We start from the raw sequence: 19,305 nt of genomic DNA, 5'->3' as shown, positions 1-19,305 counted from the left end.
AACAGTTTTGATAAAAAAGACAGAGCTGTTAACGTTTGCACTGTGCCTGTGTTTATAGAGAGCCAGTTCAAGTATTGAATTTCCCTGATGCATCCTTGGAGATTTGTGACGCGTTAGCAGGAGCAGGTTTAAAAGTTAAATACAAGCGTCGCCTGTCAATCATTTATTCCTGCCTTTTCTTGCGTCACACTTCATGAAGTACAGTTCAGATGTGAGTGATGGAAAATATTGACCAATGAATAGTTAAATGAGACTTTTGACGCGTTTTAAGCTTCACTTTGGACCAATGACAATTGTGTTGTCGTAGGCTTAACCAATCAAAATTCAGGGGAGGCGTTTCATTCAAGGAGCGCGAACGGTTAAGGGGCTACGAGAAAATGGCGAATATGGAGTTTGGGTTTGCGGGTTACACTATATTGATACTTTAAGCACTTTTAAAAACCTGTAAATACGATAAGTGTGTTGCTTTTATGCCTTATCCGAGCGATAAACTTGTATGGCATACTGAAGCTGATTTTTACTTAACATTAATGTGAGTCGTTTCAGCAAGCGTTATCATAGTTAGCTAGCGGAATGAGGTTAGCACAGAAACATAATGTTAGTTAACGTCAACTTCCTTTAGTTAAGGTCGTTGACGTCTGCATTTATTACATTTGATTAATACTGCCTATCGCTGAATTTGGGGATCTGTGGGCACTCTGCGTCTGCAGTTCACGGTATGGCTTTACATAATTTGGTTTTTGTTATCGATGTGGATTATGGAGATCACGATTCGGGCGATCAAATGGATGTCAGGGGTCATTTCGTGAAACGAGGAATATTAAACATTCTCTTACATTTCGGCTACAAATATGGATTTGAGAAAGTGCGATGGGGTTACAAGTTCTTTGACTCCAAGACTGCCCGCAACGCCAGTCTCATATCAAGAGTATCTGATTTCAAGGAGCTTCGGCACAAAATATTTGAGGACTTTGAGAAAGAGTTTGAAGCCAAATTTGATGTGAAGGAGAAAGCGTGCCCATCTCAACAGAAACAACGATCAAATCACTCGGTTTCGGTTCAAAATGCACTTAAAGAAACCCTATTGGACTTCCAGTGGGACAGACCAGACATCACGTCTCCTACTAAACTGTCCTTAAGGCCCAGGAAGTCGAGTCGTGGAGGAAGACCCAGTGTGTCTCATGAAGATGACATTTTAACTAACGAGAGGAATGTGGTGTTTATTGTCTCGCAGTGTCCACTTTCAAGGGCGCAGCTCGTGGACTACCTGTCTTTGAGAGACAATAGCCTTCCTACAGATGTGACAGACCACGTTATAGCCAAAGGACTTCAGGATATGCTGGTTCAGAGACAAGTTGTCCTCCACTGGATTGACTGTAGATCACACGTCCAGGTGAGTACAGTAGTGTTCAAAAGAGCATAACCAAACCACTGTCCAGTATCCGCATCTGACAATAGTTGCCACAGTTAATACACTGCTACCAGCAAAGTGACAATGTTTTGAGTATACAGATGTCATACCTCAAGTTTAATAACAATAATGTAAATGTTATAATCTACAAGTTAGACATACTAACAATAAATTTCAGGGCTCATAGTGCAGACTATATGATTTTATGTTAGTAGTACTTTTGATACCAGAAAACAATCTACTTGATAATAATTCTACAAAAAGATCCCTTGCAAGCAATTTATGTAGTAGAAAATGCAATTTTACGAAGTATTTTGAACTACAGAATACTATATAATCAATTAATCAACATACATAAAGCTAGCATAAATGTTCAATTATCTTAACTATCATCAACCTAAATTTAAACTGATGATTAATACCATGGATCTAACCTAGTAGTGTCTGCTCTTCACCAGTCTAATGTAGTACATTACTGTAAAGTGTAGCACAGTACTGCAAACTGACTGGTTCAGCATGTACCAAAGTCCCTAGAATTTTCATAAAAAAATTATACCCACACAAGGATATTCACAACACCAATTCACTCACTTACATAATTTTGCACACCTCCAATGTCTGATTTAACAAAACAACTATTTGAGTTATAACATAGCCCATGAGATTTACATTTTCAGCTGATCAAATATTACTTGGTTAGCAGTTCTTCTATTTTAAAATAATGTCTCATCTTCCCCTTCTGTCTTTTCTCTTTTTATATATATATATCTTTTTCTGAGTGAACTTATCACACATAGACATTTTTTTTCCATCATGGAAAATGCCATCACTGCACCTTTAGACAGATTGTGATCCAAACTCCACAGAAACAGCTTTGTTTGTTGTGATGTTAGTGGTTTTGAGATTAGTTATTCTGTTTCTACTCACTCCTATTCTGTAAAGTTAGTCTGATGCTTAAGTGCTGTGACCACAACTTCATTGACTAATGCATATGAGCACATGACATGGATGGGAATGAAAAAAGTTTATGCTTAGGATGCAGTGTTACTATTAAATTGTTTATCGGGCTTAATTATTCATTAATTGAACATCTGCTTTGACACCTGTCTGTAACTATGTGTGTTATTGCAGGTTATGAGGTGTGAGGACTATTTTGGCTGTGACAAGCTGTCTGAGGTCCTAGCTCAGATGGATGGCAGAATAATCCCTGTGGTTGCACTGCTGAACCTTTGTAGCGCTCAACAGCCCAACTCAGGATTCATGAGGGAGTCTTTTGCATTCAAGTCCAGCATTGGATACCTGTTGTCTTCTGAACAACACTACCGCCTGGCTTTTCCTGTTATAGGAGGTGTCCTGCAGTGGCAGCAAGGTTAGTAGCCAGAGGAGATCTCTTCAACAAACTAAAAGCATTCATGATTATTACCAAATATCCCTCTGTGCAGAAGCACAATGTTTTTGTGCTTGAATTAAACATTGGGTGTAAGCATATCTACATCCAGATGATGGAAAAGTAGTTGCAATTCTTACGGCAAAACAAGCAATTAATTATTTTAACGGCGTATTAACATGCAGTAAATAATGTGGCAACTGATGTGAGCTAAAAGGAGTTTATCTTTAACATGCTTAATTTCAAAGCTGAGAATAGCCTGCAAAAATTCACTTGTGATAATTTTCACTAAACCAGGTGAAGTGACACAGAGCTGTGGTGTCATGATGGAGCCAGTGACTCGAAGACAGAAGCTTCTCCCAGAATCTGTCAAAATGTCCTTAAAAGAAGTTCTGAAAGGCTGGGATGCTTCATCACTGATGCAGACCTCCACAGAGTCGTGGGTGATTCATGGTTCCAGTAGTGGTGACCAGGGAGCTGGTGCATTCCAGCATCTCTTAATGGATCTATCTACTCATGCTCTGCACGTGGTGAGACTCGAAACACAATGGTTCTGTTTTACACAATTTGTAAAAAAAAAAAAATTCTCAGTTTTTTTTTTTTTTTGGCCGTGCTGATTCTGATTGTGTAAAGTTGTGCAGATGAAAACACCAACACTATAATCCAGATTCAGCCTTTCAGAGCTTTTGAGTAAAGGTTGGTTTAGATGGATAGGTTTGGACTGTCATTTTTGCATTGCAAAATCTGTGGTTTCCACAGAATGAGATTGTTTTTGTGGCTGTAGCAAGACTTTGCATGCTGACCTGCTTGTGAACACATGTATGTGTATAAAAGGACCCGAACCTATGCTTTGTTTAATGAATTAATACAAAATATGTACTTGGTCACAATAAATAACCAGGTAATATTAAGCTGCCAATAAGTTCCCTTAAGATCTACTGTTGCCCACTGCATTTCACTATGCAGGTAGAATGTGTCTGATTTCCAAAAGACATATGTTTTGCATTGAGGTTGCCACATGATAAACCTGATCAGAAGCTGATCAGAAAGCTTAGAATTGTTGTTATTGAAAATGTTGTCCATGTGCAATTGTAAAAAGCTGAATCTTCATCTTGTACTGTCTTATACTCTATACTGTACTGTATGCATTTATTGATCTGCTTATTTTCTTCTTCTTTTTTGTTTTTCTCTCTCGGTCTTCTTGTTACCCCAGCTTGCTGAGGTGAATGACAATGGGCTTCTGTGCTCGGCTGTGCTCTCTCCACTATCATACTCTACAGCTCTGCTCTCCATTCTCCAGCCTGTAATTGCGCAGTCTAACCAGCGACTGACCACTGAAGTCATTACCCCTGCCTTGTCTGAAACCTCTGCTGACCTTCCAGACATTGTGAACAGTGTTCTGGGAGTAGTGTATGACATCATGAAGCAGGATGGTGATAGTGTTAATGGTAGGAATAGGATCAAGGCTGTTTGATATCATGTCCACTCATTTATTTAGTGTTTTTTCAAGAGAGTATTACATGATGTTTTAACTGTAAAATATCTTTTAAATATATATTTTTGAAACTGTCTGTAAATGTATTAATAAATGCAAAAAGAAAGTAAATCCACAATCCATTAATTTCATCATTATGGGTTAATGGGTGTACAATTGACAATCTTAATACTTTTAAACTAATAATATTTTTAAGAAAAGATCAAAATCAAGTTCTATATCAATCTAATTTTAATCTTGTTTATCTTATCTGTCAAATATTGGAAATGTTATTTTCAGTATCTGCATTTTTAGGTTGTTGACATTGTTGTGATTGTTTATTTCTAAGACCAGTTAAAGGAGAATCCCATTCCTGAGTGGGCTCAGCAGGAATTCAGCCACAGTCCACCAGCACCAAACATGTTGGAGACTTGGTTCTCTCAGTCAGACTATTCTGGAGTGAGCTCTCATTTAATGGAGTCCATGAGGTACAAGAACTCAAAAATCTCATATTTTCTGTTATAGCGCTTTTGAAAAGCTTATCTATGTATCAAGTTATTAAATAGTGTAGCTTTTGTATAATATTTCAACATAGAATAATAAAAAGCCTATAAGCCTTTGGTTATAATGTCCTCCTCACACTGTTGAACAGGTTGCTACATGCAGTACCGGAGGAGAGAGAAGATGAGAACTTACCTGCACTGCAGCAGGAACTCCTTAGTGATCTGGCTGAAATATACCAATCATCCCAGGACTCAGAAAAGAGGGGAAAGAAATGTAAGCGAATATCTTAATTTTTTCCCCTTTTTTTGTGAAGATCACAAACTGTGGATAATCATAAAACTCAAATTTTAAGATTATCCAAAACACTAATATCATTTTAATGTTTTTCTCATACATAGTCATGAACGTCAGATTTTTTTTTTCCTAAATAATTTCTTGTCGATATCTATAGGTGGCACCCACCGCACACCAGTAAAACAGAAGATGAAGACCATGAGTCGTTCCTTGCAGATGCTAAATGTGGCACGCTTGAATGTAAAAGCCCAAAAGAACCAGGCTGAGTCTGAGCAGCTTGGAACTGAGGGTAGGGAAGCAGACAGAACAGGGAAGAGACGGTCAAGTGACAGGAACAAACCTGGAGTAGCAAATGTGATCAGTACGTGCACCTTTTCTGTTAAACCTTACTATACTCTTCGACTCCAATGTTCACTTTTATTGAGTTTGTTGTATGAAATTGTCTCTGCAAGAAAGAAAATGTATACATTTCCCAAAATGTCAGTTGAACTACTTACTTTACTACCTACTTGCTTGTGTTACAAAGCTTTGTGCAGCCTGTTATGAAAATACTATTTCTCTTTTATTTTTAAGATAAAACCTAAGCTAGCATCATTTTCCGGGTGATGCGATAATATTTTTTATTGAGACTATTAGATCTCAGTAGTTTTTTAAACTGTAGGTCACTGTATATTGGAGCTCTCTGAGACAGAACTTTTTAGTGAGTGTTTCTTGATTATGTCTGATCACTGGTTTTCCTCATCCAAGGCCCAATACTGCTTGTAGTATTTGCTTCATTTCAGGAAAATAAGTCATCTTATAATAAGTATCTTTGTCCTTGAGGGAGACACTGAATCCCACTTTGCTCCTAGTGCACCAATAGATTAAATATGCACAAATGAAAAGTTCTTATATCTTTACCAGATGAAGAGATTGTGCTTTTGAGATTGGAGTTCCTAAATTTTTTAACTCCCTCCGTAATGACTTAAGAACTGATTTTTGGCTTTTAATTTGAACCGATTTTTCATTTTTCTTTTTAGTCTTATTATGAAACACTTTATGATGATTTTTTTTCTTACTTCGAATAGTCAAGTAATGTATCTTCTCCCTTCTCCTAGGTTTTAAGAGTGAGTCAGAACTGCTGTCCCATCTGAAGTCCAGTTATGAGAAGTTTATGGCAGAGAGAGAGGAGTCTGTCTTTATGGGTGTTCAGCAGCTTGTTTCTTCTGTAAAGGCCTTCCTTGCAGCAGAATCAGATTGGGAGGTGAGACAGACGATGCTTCTAAATGAATAATAGATACAGAAAAACTTACATTTTGATTTCAGTAAAATAAATGCTATATTTTGGTTAAATCACCTGATGAAAACTTCATTACAATATGCAAGATGTTCACTTTAGGTCGAAGAATGCAAAATGCTGATAGAAGATGGAAGAATCTTTGAAATATCATGGAAATATAATGCATAAACTAGGCCAGTGGGGGATCTGAACTGTGATTATGAAGTTCTATGTTTTCTTTTTAGGCAAAGACCTCCTTCCTTGTTCAACAGCATCTCCTCAAGACCAGCAAGTCAATCAGACAACTCTATGGAACGGCTGCTGATGTTGATAGTAAAGTCAGGGAGTGAGTGGTTTCCAAGTTTTACCTTGGGGACAACCTGTGTCTCCATCTGTCTGAATAATAAAGTTTCTGTTCAAGTCATTAATATTTAGCTGTCAGTAACACAGTCTGTTTATTCTAGGTGCCAGCTGCAAGTGGTGCTAAGGCTGGAGCTGTGCAGACTTTTCTCCACAGAGCAGTCAGACTCACTGGATGTTGGTCAGATGGCAGAGGAGGTAAGATGATCATGGATTAGACTTTTATGCAGTGAGGTCTCCTTTGTAATTAATACAAACATGGAAAAGGCTGTGACTACAATGTATATGATTTTTTTTCAAGCAGAGCAATACCTTCTACCATCATGATGATTTTAAAAAAAGCTCTTTATTTAAAGGTGACTATTGTTCGAGCTATTGGACTAACACAGTATGTGCCATTAATTGTGGCAGTAATCTGAATATAAAACAGTATTTCCAGTTATATTGAAATGTTCTGTCTTTTGATACACTTTTTGTCAGTCACTTCAAATTGAGTGAAATTGAACTTTAATTCATGTAAAATACAATCCCTGTGCTTCAGGTGGCTGAAATGCTTCGAATAATCTCCCTGACCAGAGACCCAGTTTTCCTAACGAGGTTCCTTCAAGATGAAGTCATGCCAGGGTAAGGCTTCAGAAATAATTTTTTTTATTGTATTTTCAAAATAAGCAATACAACTATTTTTCCTGCTGAAAGACAAAGCAGCATTAAATAACTTTTGTTCAAGTCAAGAATAAAGTCATAAATAAAAGTGCCTCAGATGAATTGAATTTCTGTAATTTTGTAGGCATATTTAATGATTATACTTTTACGCAAAAAAAGCTAAGCCAAGGTTGGCTTACTGCATCACACAAAACATGTTTTGTTTTGGGATTTGTTTGTTTTTTGTATGATTTCAAATGAGCCAGTTTCTCACTTGCAGTTGTAAGAATCTAACAATAGTGTTTTTGGATTGTGGCAGGTTCCTGACCGCAATCCCCAGAGTGCTTGCAGAAATCTACCACAGTCTGGGCACACAGCTCCCTGAAGTTTTGCTGGCAGTCTTGCCTCCAGACTTCTTCAGTGATGACTCGGTAGCCAAGGACAGCATTTCTCCTTCAGCCTCTTCACTTCCCCTGTCTGCACAGTGCCTGGTTTCAGATGACAAAGATGGACTACAGGACCTGCGGAACCGCTCAGGCAACAAAAAGAGGTGAGGAGGATGTTTAAAAGACTCTTCTATTATAGACAATCTGGGAGGACTTTAAATTACAAATAATCTTAGATGCTACAATAAGAAGTGGCATTTGAGTGAAATATTTTGTTTTCATTTCACTGGACTGGAATCATAATCAAGTATTTTTAAAGTGCCCAGAAGTATGCACAGAATGTAATGGGGGTTTTGTTTTTGTTTGTTTGTTAGGAGTGGGATGCTGACTCGCCATCGCAGCATGACAGAATCATCACAGAGTCTTCGGCAAATAGAGATCCCCAAAAAGGCTACAAGAGCTGTAAGATAAACACTTCTGCTGTCTCTACTTAATATAAAACCTTGATCAACTTTCTGAACCAACTGTCTGAACCTCTCTAATTGCAGAGTTGGCCTGTCTGAAATAGAAAAAAATCCCAATAATTTTTTGATTCATTTTAATCCATGCCTTTGTGAAAACATGCTTTTCATGCAGTTAGCAGTGTGTGCTACTCTGCTTCTTTGTTGGGCTTTAAATAGCCAAAATTAAAAAAAAAAAAAATTCACAATGCTGAATTAATCTGAGCCTTTTCTTGAACAAAGTCCTCATCTTTTGAGCATTATGGTATGTCCTTTTGGGTGTCATGTTCGCTCATGGTCGAGTTTTCATTAGGGTTTTTTGTTGTCAGTTATTCTTTTATCTCGCTCACACTCCTAATGTACAGCTGTTTTTAGCTGCAGTACCCCAAGCACATGTGCTGCTGTTTCCACCTATGCTTTGTCCACCAACCCGACATGATTAATTGCATTCTAGCCACATGAATGGTTTGGCGCACTGCTGTTTAAGTCACTGGATTGTCGTGTTTCGTGTCGAGTTCTCTCCACTTTATATTGACCACGTCTTGTATTTCAATTGAGGAAAACTATCTTTATCATTTTATCACCCAGCCTTATGGCCATTGAGAGAAATGTTGTGGATGTTACTTGGACTGTCTGATTTGTTAAACTGTATTTTTGGTGAAGATAGCCACCCACTATAAACAATGGTGGTGTAATTTGCTCATAATTTTCTTTATCTCATCCACCTGATTTCTGCTTCTTCTTTTTTTTTCTTTTTTTTAGTCGAAATCAAAGGGTCGTGTATCTTTGGATAAACCGGTTGAGGAATCGCATCCCGCAAAACAGGAAACACAAGGTATGTCCTTTTGTTACCGGTACATCTTTCTTGATCACGTATAACTTGCCTATTCCACCCTCAAAACTATTCCCAGATCACATGTTAACCAACCAACCCAGTGGCATCACATTGAGTACAGACACAATATGGTATTAAACATGTTCTAAAAACTTTAACTTTATGCACTTATTTCTTAAATCCAGCTCCACAGACAGTGTTAAATCTAGATCAGTTTTTGAGAGCAGGGCTCCTTGGTGTAAATTAGCCTGGTTACATGTATTGTTTCATGCACACTAATACCTCTTGACATTAAAAAAAAAAAAAAAAGATGAGTGTTAAACACCTAGATTGTGCTAATTCTCAGAGGTGACCAAGGTTAGAAGAAACCTCTTCAACCAAGAGATTGTTTCCCCTTCAAAGAAAGCCAAGCTACAAAGGAGCTGCTCTGTGTCTGCTGTGGAAGGAGTGAAACGCAAGCGATCCCATGAACCTGAAGGTAGAAGAATGCACTGTTATAGATTAATTTAAATACGTAATGTAATAATTGTCCATGACTTCCTGTCACAGTTATTCCTATTTTTAAACTACTTTAATGTTTTCCAAATATTTTTTTGTGTTCAGAGAGGCACAGGCTTCTTACCAAAAAAGTGTGTGAGACTCCCCTCCACAAGCAAGTGTCTAGTCGTCTACTACACAGGCAGAAAATTGGAAGGTATGTTTCTGTTAATGCAATTAATATTTTTACTTGCCATACCTTTATTTTAAATTTAATCAGACCTGAAGTACGTAGTAACTCAGGTTATTTATTTTTTGTGAAGAAAACCTGTCCTAACTGAGGAGTGCATTGTGGAAGAATCACCAGTGAAACCTTCAGAAGGTATTTTGCTAATACCAAGTTGTTGTTGTTGTTTTGTTTTTCTACTTAAATAACATTTACACAAATGCATGATTTATAATTGTATATGTATGTAAACTAAGTCAGTTTTATATATACAATTTCACCTTGTGCTTTTTCTTTATACCTGGTTCTTTTCTTGATTAAAGACAGCAGGAATTCTGAGTAAAAAATATTTACATATATATTTGAATATTTAATTTAACAGAAATAACTTCAAAGATCCACAATAATTTTGTGTGTATCAATTAGACAGTCTGTTTTGTATCGTTTTGCTGCTTTGGATATTTTCGTAAGATTGTAATTTTACACAACTCACACTTTCCATATAGACCATAAACTCAATACATCATTGTCCTTTGGTTCTGTGTTAGATCTAAGAAGGAGCCCAAGAATAAAGAAGTTCGCTCGGAGACACTCAAGCACTTTCTATTCAAGTTCTCAGCCTCGTTCCCGCAACCTGGACCAGGCTCTCTCTGCATCCCAGCTTAGTCTGAGTGATGGCAAAATATGTGGGGTTAATGTAAAAACAGTTCGGTCTCCCATGCGTCTTCTTTTTGGAGCTGCTGAGTCTCCCAGTCATTCTAACCAGTCAGGTGCAACCAGGCCCAGCAGGTCACGGTTATCCACAGACTCAAGCGTCTTTGAGGTAACTTCTCAATTTAATAATCAGTGTGTCATCCTAATGTGCTGCAATTTGAGATGATTACTAAAGATCAGCTTTTTTCAAGTGTGTTCATGTGATCTGAGAGCAAATTCTAAAACGTATTTTTTATCTTTTTAGACTCCAGACAAAACCGCAAAATCACCCAACAAACGAGGGAGGGCCAGTATTGCAAACACGACTCCAAAAACACCTAGGACTCCTCAGACCCCTAAATCCCCCAAGACCCCACCTTCCACCAGTACACATGTTTTGTCACTTGCAGAGAGTCCTGAGGTAGCTAGCACTAGTGGACTTGGTATGTCTCTGAGGGGCACTCCTTTCAGATCTCCAGCCAAAAAGCCTTTTGTTCCAGAGACACCTACAAAGCAAAACCCCATAAGGAGCCCTCTGAAGGGTATTCTCAGGACTCCAGTCAAGGCTTTGATTGAAGGATGCACCTCTACTGATTTACATCTGATCCACAGCCCAATTTCCAGGACTCCCAGGAAGAGTGTCACGTGGTCTCCCTCTCCACAGAAATGTAGGATAGTGGAGAAGAGTGCTAATTTTAAAGTGCCACAGTCACCGAGTATTACATCTCACAGTTCTCTGAGACTGGTGACATCCAGTAAGTTCAGCAGTCCTGTCAAAAGCACAAACACTAAAAGAGACATTTTCAAGACCCCAGAAAAGACGTGTCAGGTACACCTAGTAAGAGTATCAGAAAATGTGCATAGTAGCTGTTTGACTCCAGAACAAAATCGAGAGTCTTCTGTAAAACCTCACTCCAGTTTTAAAACACCAGGAAAAGGTGATGCTGTTCTGGTTGAACCTCAAGCTAAAACCACACCCCCACCAGAACACCACCTTTCCACTCACCCGGACACTACAAGTCAAAATAAAACGCCTAGTCCAACTCACCAAATGGTTACTCGTTCTGGGCGAACTCCAGGTAAAAGTTCAAACACTGCTTCACCATATAATCCTGAATTTTCACCACTTTTAGATGCCACTCTTTCAGATAGCTCAGATGCCTCAGCAAAGTCTCCACCAAAGCTCTTAACAAGAAGAAAGTCTGGTCAAGGGGGTAAAACAACTACACGTGTGTTAAGGTCCCAGTCTAATGAGAGTTTGCAGTCAGACCCAAAGGAAGAGGTGCAGACTAAGGCCTCGCAGTCCACTGCAAGTGACGCTAGTTCTCATACCGATTCTCAGCAATCTTCTCATGGTACCTCTGGAACCACAGATGATGATAGCATTGACATAGTTGATGCAGCCATTGTAAAAACAGAGTTTAGCGGAGGTCTCAAGATGAACATTAGCTTTACACGGAAGCCTTCACTGTCAAGTGAAGACTTTGTGTCAAACACTGTCTCTGCTAAACCACGTGTCCCATCCCATAACACACCAAGCCGGAGTTACGGCTTCCGTCAGACACCTGATCGGCAGCAGAGGGAGGCTGCTGCTCGTTTAGGATACGGAAATGATTCACCTCGATTTTCAACCCCTAGAGGCTCAGCAAGACATGGCCGCCAAAAGGGCGCAAGTACGCCAAATCCTCTTACCTACCAAGTAGAACTGGAAATGCAAAAATCAGGACTTCCCAAGCTAAAAATTAAACGCACAGATTCCACGAATGCAGGAGAGTTTGTCTCAGATGGAAGTCCTCGATCAGGAGCGCAAAGCCCTGTAGTAGGTGTGAAACCTCAGTTTGAAAGCCCCTTGGCCTTATTTTCCAAATACCGAGATCCCGGATGCATGTCACCATCTGTCTGTGCTCATGTAACCCCAGCCAAGGGCACACCCGGGAAAGGTGGAAGCGTCCAGACTTACATCTGCCAGTCTTACACACCTACGCACCATCCTGCCTTGTCACCAGTAACTGCAGAGACTGTCCCCCTGACTCCTTCACCTCAAAGTGCTGGTAAAGTGACCCCAGAAAACCTTAACAGCTGGCCTCGCAGGAAAAGAGCTCAGATTAGTGTGTTAGGAGGCAAAGATCGTGGCCTGAAGGGGGAGCCTCAGCTTGAGGAGCTCCTGGAGGAGGCTGAACTTGGAGTTAGTAGGTTGCGGGACATTGAGGATACTGATGAGCCTTTGGACAACAAAGCTAAATCATTAGCTCTGACTTCCAAACAATCCCCTCCAGTTGGATCAGATGTGTCTCCTCTTTCTCCACTGGAAGAGTTGTACTGGATGGAAAAGCTGGCTGAGTGCACGGACTCTCACAGGGCTGAAAACGAAACCGGCTGGGCATCTCAAAATGAAGATGGCATATCAGGTAAGCCATGGTTTATTTTTGTATTGTATGCTTTAAATATATAAGTTTTGTGTTCTAAATTTTTGAGATTATGCATGGAGAGTTGCAACTGATTTATAGTTTAATTTAATGATTTATTTAGTGAGTAATTTAGTGGTTTTATTGGATAAACAAATTTCAGCGATTTAAAAGGTCTTTCATTTGATTTATGAGCCTGAGCTTCAGTATTTCAATTAGAATATTTACTCTTTTCATTGCTTATTTATTACAGAGAATTTAGTGATCACACTGTTTTGTTTTTTAAATGATTGCATGAAGTCATATGAATGAAATCCATCACAAAGTGTCTGATTTTGCCATTTTCTGCAGCAGTGACTCCTCCCAGCTCAAAGGTGCGAAAGCCAGTGTCTGCCAGTGGTATTTTGGCCCTTACCCAGTCCCCATTGTTGTTCAAGGGCAAAACAGGTTCTGCCAGTAAGAGAACACCAAATTTTAGAGGTAAGTTGTACATTGTTATAAAACCTTTTTGTTTTTTGTATTTTATTGTTCAAGGCACCATCTATTTTCATTACTCTCACATTTTCAATATGCCGTAAAGGCTCTTCTGTTGTCTTTTCAGTAGGATTTTATCGGCTCATTCTTTTCAAGGATTTTAGTTCATGAGCCACAGGCAACCTAATTTGATTTAAAGTGGGATTGACCAGAAAAGCATTGTGTCATAACTCATAAAACATCTCTTTTCCTAAAATATATGGCAAACTGTATTCTTTCCATAATGTTTTCAGAAGAAGCTGCATCAGAGAGGACAGAAATTGATGGAGTGGACCTGTCTCCCTTCAGCCAACCAAAGAAGCGCTCAAACACAGGAAAGACCTACAGCAGGAAGAGACTAATTCACTGAGTTACAAAGGAAAGTGGCCAACAAAGCAGAAAGTTTGTCCATTCTATGCTTAACTCTGAAGCTGAGCCTTTTGATGACAGATCTGAAACAGGTCTTTAAAGCACCACTTGAAAATGTTTTTTTTTACATGAAAAAATGTTCCATTCAATCAGCTCTCTCGGCACTTTTGATCTGGACATTTTCTCTTCCAACCCGTGGGATAGGTTAAGACTTTGGTTTCAAACCGAGCTGAAAGTTGTGCCATTTTGCCAAGACTTTAAAACTTGCCTTTTCTATTCCTTTAGTCATTTTAAAATACCCACTTGGGTGTTTCTGAAGCTAAAACCTAGAAAACAGGTTTGCATTACATATCATTGTTCAACATGTGTAATTAATTATTTTATAATCAATTCAGAGCTTTTAATTTGCTGTTGTAAATATGTTCTTGTGTATTTATTAGTTGTATACTTTTTTTTAAAAAAATAAAAGGAACAATTTTAACAGTTTGTAAATAAGTTGCTAAAGTCTTGTAAATAAATATAAATTTCTTAATGATTTGGAAGCTACATATGTATTTTGTGTCTTGTACCTTCTTATCATTTGAGTATTTGCAGGATATAGTCAACCTATTCAGTGAGACAAACTAAAACCTTACCGAACTTTACTCTGCAGGCTTCATTGTCTTTGACTGTCACCATAATAAATAATTTTATCAGCTGCCAGCAAATAAAAGCAAACCTGGTGTTATCTCTTAAGTTTCAAAGGTCACTGCTCTAAAACCATAAAACTGAGGGGTACAAAAAGTAAGGAAGAATGTTCTAATAAATCTATATAATTGACTTCATTTTGTAATCATCTTCTCAGGAGTATATGTTGGTGTGAATGTTTTTTTTTTTTTTTAATCCTCTGTTAATTGAAATGCTTCGTTAGCTCCTGCAAAGCCCCATAAATGGCACACTTCTTCGTCCTGTGTTTGTGTAGCAGTTCAGATAGCTACCACAAGTAGAAAGTACACTCCACTAGCTTGATCAGCTGTGGCTCAGGGTCCTAGTGCATGTTTTATGGCCCTTGCTCTGCCACACGTCTGACTTAGCGGTTTATTGTTAATAAGTAACAATTTACTTTTCCTATTGCGTCAAGACAGTATGTCTCGTGTAACCAGGCTTTTCTTTAATGCTGAAAGTGAAGCGTCGTGTATATCAATGTGTTTACAGGGCGGCCCTTAGCGGCTGGAAACACAGTGAGATGGACCAAGGCAAGTGTAGTGGAACAAAAAGTATTCATTTGCTATACAGCTCTCCTTACAACAATTTACTCGTCGAGCTTCTTCACAGTACAATATCAACCCTCCCACGACAACCGGCAGCCTTAAATATGTTCAGCTGTCACAGACTAACCCATTCTTCCACTCAGGTAAATTCTCAAATCCCAACCTTCCACCACAGTATACAATATCTCAATTAGAATACATAAATATATTTCACATTTTTATATTAATAAACATTTCACACTTTAATTTTACACCAAACCCAATATTATATAAAAAAAAAAAAAAAAAAAAAACAAGCACAAAAAGATTCACCACTCTCTCTTTACCAATGGTCTCTCCCGGAACCTTTAAATGGTGTCTGGACCCCTGGGGAAGCGTTTGCCCAAACACCTTGAAGAGGACACAGGCAAGAAAGGTGAGTAATTATATCTTACAAACTCTTATTTGCACCACTTTTATTCCTAGATTTCACACCCACACATTTGCATTAGTTTTCTTTACTGGTAAGCCTTAATCACAATCTCAGTCACCATGCTTTTCTCCTCACAGACAACCACCACATTCCTTCATTCCTTGACGAGGAGCAGCTGTGCAGGATCTGAAACAAGGCTACCAACTGATTTTAAAATTCCCAATAAATAGTCAATAAATAATTAAACTTCTTGTGTGCAAATGTTTTACTGTGCAAATCCATGCTTGCATTGCAATGCTAAATAAAGTGCTTGATAAGGTGCTTTTAATAAAGTGAAAGGTGTGCTCTAAAGTGCTATTCAAAGGAGCTTGCAAAGAAAGTGCTATACAGATAATATAATATAAATGACTGTAGTAAGGGAGTCCTCTTCCTTACACTCACACAATGTTAAGTCAGTAGTTGTGTCTCTCAGCCGTGCAGAGCTGAGCAAAGGTTGGTATTCCTTCACATAGCAGCCACATACGTTCTTTGATGTAGTTTTCGGGGCCATGACTCAACTGCAGCTTTCTGCTCGTGCCAGGAATGGTGGATTGTTTTGAGCTCTGTACTCTAGCCAGACTTCTCCGCAGCATGAACATTTTTGCACTGTGTCTTGGTGCATTCATAAAACCCCTACTTGTAGAAGACTCATTTCTCCCTCTCTCCCACACACAGCTGCTGCCACATGCTTTTTTTTTTTTATGTGAATGGGACAGGCCTCGTCGACTTTCCATGGAAGAAAGTCAGTTTTGGAGGGAAGGACTGCTTGAGGCACCTTTGTCTTAAGTAGTCTTTTTTTATGTTAGATTAGGATTAGATTTTTTTTTCTTTTTAATCCGAATAATTATGTGAAATTTTGTGTGCTTATGTGTTGATGTAAAAAGTCTCAGTTACTTTCATTCTGTTTCAGTCTTAGCAGTAAACTCCATGTCAGGTGAATAGGCTTATATGCAATCAATCTACCACTGTAGTTTTATTTTTTGTTGTTGTTTTTTAAATTAGATTTTTTCCCCCTTTTTAATCCTGGAGGTAGTTCAATTCAACACAGAAGTACTGCCAGCTTTGTTCCTCTCTAATGGAGGAGTTGTTCTAAATACATCATGGTGCTGTAAACTAATAAATGATCCCATAAGGAAGCTATGTGAACTTTGGTCCCAGTACAGTATGACCACTATTTCGTCTATAATCCAGAGATTACTGAATTATCTTGAGTAAGTAGCTCAGAGTGAATGTAAAAACGGGCTTCCTCTTTCTGACTGTAGCATGAATAGTGTGTGGCACAGATCTGATTTCCATTTCCAAATATTCAAAGACTCACTAAAAAAAAAAAAAAAAAAAATTATATACAAAAATACCACTAGTTGACAGTTTTGTTTTGGCGACAAAATGTATAGATTTTGCTTCCAAGGAGCTAAACTTTCTTGCAGTTGCAGTTAAGCCATAGTTTTCCAGGCTTTCTAAAGGCCTTTTAAAGTTTTGTTGTTTTTTTTATATTGGCTGCTTTATTTATTATCAATCCAGTCTTTGTACTTGACTATTTTCAGAAGAATTGTTGCTGCTGTTCTTATTCTTCTCCTTTATTAAGCCACTTAACATCAAAGCATAAAAACGCACCTAATTCAAGGGATAAATCAGTATTGTCTACACATACCAGACAGCCAAATTTAGATTGTCATTTGACATTTTGTCACTAACAACCAGGTCACAAAACATTTTTGTTCCCATTTATTTGCTTGAATATATGAAAATTAGCACAAATTACTCAGTTTGACAGGCAGAAAAAATATTTGTGTGCTAACACAATGAAATCCAAAGAGCTATTAGCTAAAAACCTGGAATATCTCAGCCTAGTGTGCACTGTGCCTTTAAAAAACTCGAGGTAACTGGACAAGTGGAGCACAAAAGAACATGTGATCGGCTTTAACGAAACAATCTACAGCTGATGAACTGTATCTGAAAGTCATGTCCTTATAGAAATAGGAGGGAAATCCAACAAAAACATGGCACAGGACCTGAGAGATGCACCCGGCTCTTCAGTTGATTAATCTTTTGTTGAAGCCTCATAAGAAATGGCCTCAGTTGAAGGGTGGCTGTCAACAAGCCAATGTTAAGGGAAGGAAACATGGAAAAAATGCTGAGGCATGGCAAATTGCACACAAACTTGTACAGTGGTGGAAATTAGTGGCAACATTCTTATGGAATGATCCACGTTTCATCTAAACTGGATGATTAGTTTGGAAAGAGTAACCATCTAAAAATCAACAGCACCTACCTCCAAATGGGGCCATTTTGCAGAAAATCAGTGATCACAATGCATTTTTAGTCATATCTGGTTTCAGAAGTGACCCAGGAGACAATGGGGGGAAAGGGGGAAAAACAGCCAATAGCACTTTTTAAGCATCAGTTACAGTTTTATTTTAACCACTTTTTCTAAAGAATGTTGGCTGTAGACTGATCTTGGTAATAAAATGTCTGTGGGAAGTTGCTCATAGTGTGTATGCACACAGATATGTGACTATGTCAGATCGCTTAGCAGTGAAGAAATGGAAACTGAACTGAGGTCTGGGATTTTAAGGTCAGTGTTGCCATTTTTTTCCATTCATACTTCCACCAGACGAATTCATCTCAGATTCCACGTGAAGAAAAACTGAACATTTTCCCTGTAAGTCACTCTTGACGCATCGCCATGAGGAAGTTGCAGTGAGGTTTTTGCTGGTTTGTTTGTTTTTTAATGGTAGACTGTGAGTGGCTGGAGTAACCTTGTAATCTTATTCCAGACAAAGGCGTTCTGGCTGCTTCTTGTCCTCCGGGTTGAATGAAGAGCGGAGGGAGCGCATCTTGTGTTTGTGTGTGTATGTGTTTGGGGGTTGTGGAGTAGTACTTGGGGTGATGTGAGGCGTTTCAGTGCTGCAGCCCTATTCACCGATGTCCTTCAGTATTCACACCACGCACCGCTCCAACACGGTCAAGTTAGCCCATATAAGCGTGTGTGACTTCCTGCACAGAGCAGATTCCGCCCTTATGGAGAGCTTGTTTTTTTTTTCTCTCGCGACATTTGGGTATGCAAGTAAAAATGACATGGGAATAAATGCATGCACGGTGTTTTAGTTGTACATCTGCATTATCTGTCAGGCCCATAGCTGCAATTAAACTGCACAAGACGAGGCAAAAATACCGTCCAAATTCTGATTTGGCGTGCACTGTGACTTGAGGTTCGCTATAATTTTACCTGCTGATGCTTCCTTCATCACTGTGTTGGATTTGGTCGTTAAATAAAATAATTGGTCGTTAAATAGCTGCTGTCTGCACAGCACACAGTCGGTTGTAATCACATTTCTTATGACATCCTGATTTCAGTTATATTTGAAAGGTTTTCACAAAATAATTTGAATGCATTTGACTGAGTGTAGTGCGATATACTGTATTTGACTTTTGTAAAACACTAAAACAAATCTAGTTGGGAGTAATATATTTCATAGGCACTGTTTGTTTCTAATTGAACTCTTTCACAAGAGTGACTAGTAACAGTGTACAACCAGAGGCATTCAGATTGACTTTGATATTGCATGTGGTTCATTATTAAGGTATACAGCTGAAATGACTGCCAGAGTAAAATATAAAAAGCAGTAAACTGAAATCATCATCGTTGCTCCTTGAAAAAAAAAGTATAATTACTATACATTTGATAAAAAATTAGAGTAAATTAGGCTAGAGTAAATTAAATATACTGTGAAAAAATGATAAAGTCACATTTGGGGGTGAAGGTTGTGTGTCCTCATTTGCAGGAGGAACATTAGGCGTTTTAATCTTGTGCTTTTATTTTGAAGATGCAGCTGAATTTCCGTTCTCGCCGTGTATTCCTCCATCTTG

At 38.5% G+C, this 19,305-nt stretch overlaps 1 protein-coding gene across 5 annotated transcripts; it reads left to right on the top strand.

Moving 5' to 3' along the window:
• Positions 1-358: 358 nt before the first annotated feature.
• Positions 359-14,758, top strand: ticrr (TopBP1-interacting, checkpoint, and replication regulator). Of its 5 annotated transcripts, none has more exons than XM_085282914.1 (22): positions 359-532; positions 1,235-1,393; positions 2,543-2,780; positions 3,096-3,328; positions 4,012-4,246; positions 4,622-4,760; positions 4,925-5,049; positions 5,228-5,431; positions 6,168-6,313; positions 6,574-6,674; positions 6,793-6,886; positions 7,230-7,312; positions 7,650-7,880; positions 8,091-8,178; positions 8,979-9,051; positions 9,398-9,529; positions 9,655-9,745; positions 9,852-9,910; positions 10,303-10,577; positions 10,713-12,855; positions 13,204-13,332; positions 13,620-14,756. In XM_085282914.1, the coding sequence occupies exons 2-22, from the start codon at positions 1,337-1,339 to the stop codon at positions 13,733-13,735; spliced, it is 4,992 nt and encodes a 1,663-aa protein (XP_085139040.1). In that variant the 5' UTR covers positions 359-532; positions 1,235-1,336; the 3' UTR covers positions 13,736-14,756. The 5 variants fall into 5 exon arrangements, with proteins under 5 accessions (XP_085139040.1, XP_085139039.1, XP_085139037.1 ...); XM_085282913.1 differs by having other exon boundaries at positions 359-716; XM_085282911.1 differs by having other exon boundaries at positions 359-1,393; positions 13,207-13,332; positions 13,620-14,758.
• Positions 14,759-19,305: the final 4,547 nt, after the last annotated feature.

Source organism: Mchenga conophoros, linkage group LG7, assembly GCF_057382185.1.
Source record: "Mchenga conophoros isolate Kocher_MC1m ecotype Shallow Benthic linkage group LG7, M_conophoros_male_GT1.1, whole genome shotgun sequence".
Taxonomy (NCBI): domain Eukaryota; kingdom Metazoa; phylum Chordata; class Actinopteri; order Cichliformes; family Cichlidae; genus Mchenga; species Mchenga conophoros.
This window is presented reverse-complemented; position numbering and strand designations above follow the sequence as displayed.